Consider the following 9,458-nt stretch of genomic DNA (forward strand, 5'->3'; position numbering starts at 1 on the left):
ATTATTTTACCAACTGAAAGTATATATACATATATGTATAAACATATATTTTAAATTTTGAAAATATACTTAGTAGAAATCCGAATTTAAAATAATAACAATATAATATATTATATATTTTACGATATATCGAGTCATATGTATAATTTTGCCGAATTATGATTATAGATTTAAAAAATCTATCACTACATATATTAATATATGTAATAATAGATTTTAGTATCATATATAATTACCATATATTCAAATATATACTGTTCATATTTTTATGTTATATTTTATACAATATGAAAAAAAAATATATATCAAGATATCATAATTTATTTATATACATTGATATATATCAATAAAATATATATTTTGTATATTGTGATACATCTTACAATTCTTCCAGAATTATAAGTGATATAACTCTACATATATTATAAAATATATTGTCTCTGATATAAGTTGATATATTTAAAAAAATACAAGCCTCTATAAATATAAAATTAAACTTAAAAATTTTTCTTCTTATTTAATGTCATCAGCTCTTAATATAATTTTTATAGTTCATATTTTTAAATATATAATTAACATTTAATTAAAAATATAATTTAATTTTAGACTAAATATTTCAAAAATAAATAATTTAATTTCTTGTGCCCATAATTGGGTCATTTGTTATTTTAAACCTCGTAATTAATTACGCAAAAATTTTTTTTTTAATTTATTAAGAATTACTTTAATCAGCAGTTATGTATATATTTATATTACAAAGTACTTAAATTACAAACAATATGAAATTGAGTAAGCAAAAAAAGTAATGAAGAGAGAGAGTCAATGGAGAGTGAAACCCCTCCATCGTCCTCATTCTGTAGTCCGTAGTCCAAAGAAACACAAGTCTGTAGTAAACTCCTGGGCCCGGTGTGTAGAGCCAGTTACCTTTCAGTCCCTCAGGCCCATTCTATCTCGGCCCTCTCTCGTCTCTCCCCTCTACTGTCTGCTCTCTTCTTTACTCTTTTACCTCTACCTGTCTTATATTATACGTCTTACACCTATACCACTTGGACATTACTCGGGAGCCATTTTGATATCTTGAGTCGAGTTTCTCATGTATGTTAACTAGTGTATTTAGTATCTTTGCAACGTGTACTTCTGTCAAACATCTGTCATAAAAAGACGAATTTCGTATATTTAATTTTAATTTTTTTACACTTTACTTAAAAATGGTTTAAAAATTTTACTTTTTTTTAAAATTTGTTTCATCTTGGGATTAAATGTTGATCCTCATCATTTTTTGAAGGTAAATATTTTATTCTGGTGATTTCAATTATATTTAGAATAAGAAAGTTCTGAAAAAAAAAAAAAAAAAAAAAATTTTTTTTAATTATTTGAAATCTGGTACAAAAGTTTTTAAATCAACAATTTTTTTTTTTTTAGAAAAAAAATAACAACAATGGGCTCAAAAATAGAATATGTTGAATCCTCACATATGTATGCATCTAATTACGTCCGCAATTCAAAAGCAATAGCAGTACTGTGGGGAATATTCACTATTTGTTATGCAATTATTGGAGTGGTTGCATTTGTGACACCTGAGTGGCTTGGAGATTTGGAGCACGAGAATCCGGGGAGGTTCGGACTTTGGTCACGATGTAGCTACGGATCTAGTGGTGAGAAAATTATAACTTATTGTCATTATTATGAAGTTGCGTTAATTTAATTTTAATGTAAAATTACTGCTTTGGAGATTTGAGTTAAAATATTATGAAAACTAATAAAAATATGAGAATAACTAATAAGACATTTTTTATAGTAAATTTAATAACAAAAAAAATGAGCTCCTAAACAAGTTTCTATGATAATTAAAAAGCGGAAATAATTAATTTTTGAGATTTGCCTTAAGGGAAAACTTTATAAGTTAAATTTATTTTCAGACATTGAGCTGAAATATTTTGAAAACTAATAAAAATATGAAAAAATTAAAGAGACATTTTTTATAGTTAATTTAATAACAAAAAAAATGAGCTCCTGAAAAATTTTCTAAGATAATTAGAACCAAAAGTAATTTAAAAAATTCAGTAAAATTTATACTGATGCAAAACGTGTTATTAGTAAAATAAATAATTTTTTTTAAATTTTTGTAATTAAAAGGTGAAGTAGGTGAAGAATGTATTGGACGACTAGATGATTTATCAACAGTCGCAAATGTGCCATTTAAAGCCAGCACCATTCTCGTGGGCATCGCAGTTGTTATTTCCTTGCTGTCAATTTGCGCAATGCTGCTTTTTTTCTTCTGTCAAAGTACCACCGTATTTTATATTTGCGGATGGATGCAAGTGATCTCAGGTATGTTGTCATTTAAACATATCAAAAATTATCTTTACATATTTATAAAAATATATAGAACTGTTTATTAATATTCGTAATAATCATTTTCAACCGATAGAACTAAACTTATATTAAATAAAATTAATAAATTATTGATTTATGGAAATTATTAAATAATTATTTATTGATAGGTGTTAAATATTTAATTAGGCAGATGAACAGATAAATTAAATATATATGTTTTAATAACTGGTTAATTTAAATAAACGATAATTATCATAAATTTTGCGGACCACGTGGGTAAATATTTTCATTAAAATAAATTAAAAAAGTTGTAATAAATTATTATTATTGGCTATTATAAATGGACTACAGTCTATATTATTATTAAAACATTTAAAATTATTCTTTAAATTAAATATCGATGAGAAATAAAATTTCGAATGTTTAAAGCTACGCAAATTTTAGAGGATCCAAAAAAATTATTCAAATCTAACTGGACAAAAATATTTTTATACATTATTAGCTGGTAAAATAAAGTTATGAGCTTCGATATGATCGTTTCGGTTAACAGTAAAGAATTCTTTAAAAGTAAATAAAAAATATCCTTGTTATCATTTTCTATATTAAAGATTATTTAAAATAATTTATTATTATTTTTGTAATTTGTTAAACATATATATTATATTTGTTGTCTAAATAATATATATATTGTATAAGTGTAATTTAATGAGTGATGATATAGTAAAAATTATGCTGCCCCCTATCATATTAATGAAGAAAAAAAATGAATGTAAAAATATATTCAGTTAAATCAGCAAAAAATTTTTTAGACACTAATAATTATTTAGTTAACTGTTAATAAATAAATACTAATTAGCTATAAAATATAATCGTAAAACTTTTAAAATTAATGATACTGAAGTTAGCCGAGGTCTAATAATTTTTAGATTTTTTTTAAACAATAAATTATAAAAAAAAAAAATTTTTTTAAATTGCACCTGCAGTTTTTTGAATTTTCTATATGTGCACATTTTTAGTTTCTGTTTTTTTGTAATTGATTTTTTGAAAAAAAAAAAAAAAAATCTGAAAATTACTAATTGCCTGTTAACTTCAATCATAAAAATATTTTATGTTTTTTGATAATTTATAAAAATAATTTTCAAATAATTACAGTCATTAACAATAATAAAATCTTCCTATCAGTGTATGCAATTTATTAGAAAAATTATTCATTTTTTTTTAATCTCATGTGAAAGTAATTGAATTATAATTTAATTTGCTAAATTATTTATCAGGTCATTACTCTTTCAATGAATGATAATAATAATGATAATAATATTATTATTATTATTGATTGAATATTTTAAACTTATGAATTGAAAGGATGATCTATACATAATTTATTATTATTGTTATTAAAACTATTACGTATTTATAAAAGCTAAATAGTGTAAAATTACCGCAATTGTATGTAAAGACAGTTAGGCGTCTCATACCCATATGCTGTACCTGTACCTTTCACTAAGACTTCACCTCTTTTCCCACTATCTAAATGCCAAAGTTTCATTTTTTATTCAACCGTGTGAATTTAATATTAATAATTACAATAAGAGTTACTTCCTATATCGCTTTATTTTGTTGCAATATATATGTATATAATAATTATAATAACAACAAAAATAATGGTAATTATTATATTATATTTAGCAATTTGCATGGCTGTGGGTGTCGGTGTCTATCCACTGGGATGGGATTCACCGATGGTACGAGCGGTTTGTGGAGCATCTGCATCTCGGTAATAATTATTATTTATAACTTATATATTTTTAAATTAAAATTGTGGCTAAACTATCACTGAGAGAACAATTTGACTCAAAATAATTTATTTCATTCAAATATATATTTGTTTGTAGCTAACAAATGGAGCTAATATTCAAATACAGATTTGTTAACTATAAGCAAATCATTATTTTATTCAAATGAAACATATCTCTGTCTCAAATAAGTATTGATTGGATCCTTTCAAATATAGGATTCATTTGCCTGAAACAAATCTTATTTGGCTCAAATAAATTGTTCTCTCAGTGTATAACATATACAGTAAAAATTTTAATAAAATCTCGATGATAGAATTAGTTAATGTTATCAAATTTGATATTGTTAAAAGATCATGACTTGAATTTGTGTCTTTTCGTGGCTTCAATTCTTTTTTACCGCCAAGTCGAGATAAATAAATTTATCTATGTAATTTACGCGGGAAAAAAGGCTGATTTATTGTTTTTAAATAAATTAATATTGCACAACTTGATTACGAAGCTGGTCGAGGTGGTATTCGACGCGACTTATAAAGTTTTAGAGCTGATTAGATTTTGGAATAAATTCATCCAATACATTACAAGTTCTTTGAAAAAAAAAATTTTTTGAATGATAATAAAAGTAAATAAAATATCTGTGGGTAAATCGGTAGAGCTTCAATTAAACAATTAAATTTAAATCATATTTTATAAATTTGCTAATAATACTCAGGCAGTCACATACACTATAAAAAATTTTCGGATTTAACGCGGAGTGAATGACTTTTTATTTACCTAATTTCCTCGGAGTGAATTTCGGTCCGAAGGAGAGTTTCGGAAAATATTAATTATTTAAAAAATTACTAATATATAGTGAGCTTAGGTCTTTTATATTTTGACCCTTATATCGAGTACGTAAATAATTTTGAGCTCCCTTTTCATATATTCCCGCAAAACGATTTTTTAAATTATAAGCAGCTGATAATAAACTTTCCCAAATATAATTCCAATGAATCACAAACAGTCGTATGACACATCAAACATACTGCGAGATAACATTTCATATTGTACAAAAATATCAAATATTTCCATAAAAACTATGTCACTATAGCTATTCAATAATTCTATATTTTCACTGTGTATCATATATATGAAATTATAACATAGTGAGTTACTAAAACATTTTATAAATTAAAAACATAATATCTGAATGAATTATTTAGGGGTGTGCGAATCTTGTTCGAATCAAAGAGTTCGAAATTGTTCCAAATCTTCGGTAAATAATTTTATTGCATCTGAGAACTTTAATATTTATGGCTTTATTGAGTTGAAAAACTATAATATTATTATAATTTCACCTGAAAATAGTCCATATAATCATAAATTCAATGAACATGAGATTTAAAAAAGTTCAAATCTTTCGAACTATTCGAACATTTCGAATCTTCCAGGCGAATCTCGAATCAAATTGTTGGATTCGACTCGCCTCGAATAATTCGAAGTTTTGAGTATTCGCACACCCCTAGAATTATTTATTGAAATAATTTTGTTTCTAATTAGTAGCTGTTTCTATTAAATATAAATTTATTTATGTATTAAAACTCCGGACCGGAGTGAATGCGGATTTAAATAAAATCCGTATTCACTCCCAATTTTTTACAGTCTACTGACTGCAGGTTATTATTAATTTTTAGATATATCCCTGGTGCTTGCGCCATAAGATGGGCAATACCTCTTGCAGCAATAGCAGCCCTAGATGCCGTAACTCTCGCCGCACTTGCATTCATTCTCGCTTCCCGACACGTGAGACTTGAAGCCGAGCCTTTCAACAACGGATCCCTCTACAAAGGTAATTACAAAAATTAATTACCACCACCACCAACAACAAAATAAAAAAAATAATAAAATACTTATAACTTAACAGGAGAAGTTAATCCTGGATACGTAAACGAGGCCCAAAGTGTCGCAGGCTCCAGAAAATCTCTCTCACTCCGGCCAGTTTTGCTTGTGGCACCTCCAGAGCAAGATCGATACAGCGAATTATCTCGCGCTAAATCTCACTCTCACCACAGTCTCTACACTCCCGGTGGACCTCATCCAGTTCACACTCTCTCCACAAATACTCTCAGTCACTCGCAAAGAAATTTCCAACTCTAAATAAATTTATTATTTATATTATTATTAATTGTTGTGACTGATTTATACGTAATTTAATTTAAATTTATTATTTTTTCACGTTACCTTAATTTTAAGTTTTACATTTTTTTTTTATTTTTATTTAAGAAATTTGAGTGTCTCGCATTTAGGTGGTGGATATTTTTATCCGAGTGATTGTTTTTTTTTTTTAACAGAATTTTATTATTATTATAATTATAATTATTAATTAATAAGTAAACTCATACAATGGGTCGTGTAAGGAGCAACAATAAATAAATTTAAATTGAATGAACTCGCATTATATTTTATGCTGCGAAAAGTAAAAATTAATTTTTTTTTAATTACAATTTAACTAAAACTTTTTTATGATTATTATCACTTTGACTAGGTAATTTATTTTTTATTATTTAATACAATTATTTAATTACATTGTTTTATTATTTTAATTTATAAACTATTCTAAGTCAGATCTAAGTGACGCATAAGGTTGCATTCATACTTTGATAAGCGATATCTGATTAAATATATAAGATAAATATAACTTATGGGAGGTTTTTGAATAGGAAATTTAATTTCCCATAATTTTGGTCCTTAGAACAATTCTTCTAAAACCGATAGTTTAGAAGTTACGGCCAATCAAATTTTTTTTATTTTTTACACTTGGACATTCTGTACTTGTAATAGTCATATCTTTAAAAATACTGATCCTAGTAAATTTTTTATCGATACCAAAGTGGTAGTAAATTGAATTTCCTTCAATTTTGATCTATAAAAAAAAATCATAAGATCAATAGTTTAAAAGTTACAACCGTTTAAAATTTTATATTTAAAACCTTCATATCTTTAAAACTATTGATCATAAATAATTTTGTTCAAACAAAAAATTGTAGGGTATTAAATTTCCTATCTGAAGACCCCCTATAACGTCTATTTATTTACAATATTCTCAAAATTTTAAAATAATTTTAAAAAACAGCTTTTTTTTAAAAAAATGTACACAATTATCTTTTCATGACTAGGTGCAACCTTTTAAAAAATTTAATTTCATATTAAAAACGAGTTTAGCAACATTTTAAATGCAGAGTGCTTACAACCCCCATAAAAACCCGTTTAATTTATTCCGCAATAAAATCTACAATTAAATTGTATGACACCATTAAATCTAACAATTTAAATTGAGTAATTTCTACATATTATTCGATCATCAAACTGGCTTAGAATCTTAAAATTTATTAACAGTATCCTACAATAAATATTTTATTTATTTTTATTTTAAATCCGCACGATCTCAACAGAAATTTAACAAAGATTTAAAAGAAAACAAAAAAAAACAGTATCAAGTGTTGGTTTTATCTGGACAAATATGTTATCAACTTTTATATATGTATTTATATAATTTCTGGTCGGGCATGAATATAACGTTTATCGTTTTACGACCGTGCGTCCCATCACTTTTTATGGCGAGGTCGTTTATTTGGTTCTTATTTTTATTTCAGTTTGATTGTGCTTTGCACTATTAACACCATAGTTACAGTTGGAATATTTGCAGTAAACAACAAAAAAAAAAAAAATATTTGAGAAAATTTTTGTTTGTAAATTGTACGGATAATACTGTCCTCTTATTTCTATAGCTTATAATTTTACGACTTGCGGGGAATTATTGCTAAACAATAAACTACATGCATGCTATTATTGCAGCTATATATATATATTAGGGTGTTTAAAAAAAAAGCAATTTTTATTTTTCTCAGAAACAGGTTCAAAAGTTTCATTTAGATTTAAACGTACGCCTGTGAAAATTAGAGCTCTTAATATTAACATTAAGATGTTCCGCATTACACTTTTCTATTTTCCATAACAATAACATGGTAATCATTTTTTTCGCGTCTTTTGATTGTTATAACTAGTTAACAATGTGCCGTAGGAAAGATCTGTAGACATATTTTGTAGATATTTGAATGCTCTACCAAAATGGTTTCTTATGTTTAGACGATTAAATTATGCGTTTAAAAGATATTCACACTGAAAAAAAAAATTACTCTACACGGAGAAAAAATTAAAGGAACTGTTCCTAGTACGTTTATGAAATATCATCCCATACCGTTATGGTAATGATTACTAGGGATTATGGGATATTGATCCATACTTTTTGGGAAGGTTTCCATAAATATGGTAACAATTCCTATCATTATGGTAATAGTTCCCATATCGCATGTAAAAAAATCATAGTAATGATTACCATACTCATAGGAATAGTTCCCATAAGCAAATAGGAACCAATCCTATAACCACATTGTAACAGTTCCTAAGCGTATATGGTAATGGTTACCATAATATTATGGGAATGGTTACCATAATATTATAGGAACAGTTACCATAATATTATGGGAATGGTTACCATTTTATTGTAATATAGTTTCATAAAAAGATTAAATATACAAAAAAAATGCTTATTACAAACAAAAATTATTATAATTTCTAAATATTACGGTAACTATACCCGTAATATTATGGTAACCATTCCCATAATATTATGGTAACCATTCCCACAATATTATGGTAACCATTCCCACAATATTATGGTAACCATTCCCATAATATTATGGTAACCATTCCCATAATATTATGGTAACTATTCCCATAATATTATGGTAACTGTTCCTATAATATTATGGTAACCATTCCCATAATATTATGGTAACCATTCCCATAATATTATGGTAACCATTCCCATAATATTATGGTAACTGTTCCTATAATATTATGGTAACCATTCCCATAATATTATAGTAACCATTACCATACGTACATAGTAACGATTACCATAATTCCATAGGAACTATTCCGATACCGTATGGGAATTATATCCATAATTATAGGAATGGTTACCATAATATATATGGGTGCCATTCCTATAATCAACATTTCAAAAAAACCAGTTACCATGCAGTATGGGAACCATTCCCATAATATATTGTAACTGTTACTATAATTTTCTCTCCGTGTAATAGCAATATGGTTAGGTTATAGTAACCATATAAAGTTTTGAAAATCGTAGATTGTTAATGTAGCAATACTTTATTTGCGTAAAAGCTCGATCGCTATTTGACCCATATACAATATTTTCTTAAATCAACTATCTACATTAGGGTGACCCAAAAAAACCTACCTATCGAATTTATGGCTTGAAAA

At 26.1% G+C, this 9,458-nt stretch overlaps 1 protein-coding gene across 1 annotated transcript; it reads left to right on the forward strand.

The window, feature by feature from the left end:
- The first annotated feature begins 872 nt into the window (after window positions 1-872).
- On the forward strand, window positions 873-6,521 carry LOC103580562 (LHFPL tetraspan subfamily member 3 protein). The gene is made up of 6 exons (XM_008562368.1): window positions 873-1,285; window positions 1,423-1,655; window positions 2,137-2,331; window positions 4,024-4,111; window positions 5,804-5,958; window positions 6,034-6,521. Exons 2-6 carry the CDS (start codon window positions 1,439-1,441, stop codon window positions 6,264-6,266), a joined length of 888 nt encoding a protein of 295 aa, XP_008560590.1. The 5' UTR covers window positions 873-1,285; window positions 1,423-1,438; the 3' UTR covers window positions 6,267-6,521.
- The last annotated feature ends 2,937 nt before the right edge of the window (window positions 6,522-9,458 follow it).

Source organism: Microplitis demolitor, chromosome 6 (genome assembly GCF_026212275.2).
Source record: "Microplitis demolitor isolate Queensland-Clemson2020A chromosome 6, iyMicDemo2.1a, whole genome shotgun sequence".
Lineage (NCBI taxonomy): Eukaryota > Metazoa > Arthropoda > Insecta > Hymenoptera > Braconidae > Microplitis > Microplitis demolitor.

Excerpts from the sequence above, each read along its gene's own strand:
- LOC103580562 (XM_008562368.1), top strand. The coding sequence starts at position 1,439 with ATGGGCTCAAAAATAGAATATGTTGAATCCTCACATATGTATGCATCT. Across the intron at positions 2,332-4,023 it reads ATGGATGCAAGTGATCTCAG|CAATTTGCATGGCTGTGGGT; the intron begins GTATGTTGTCAT and ends TATTATATTTAG. Across the intron at positions 5,959-6,033 it reads CAACGGATCCCTCTACAAAG|GAGAAGTTAATCCTGGATAC; the intron begins GTAATTACAAAA and ends ATAACTTAACAG.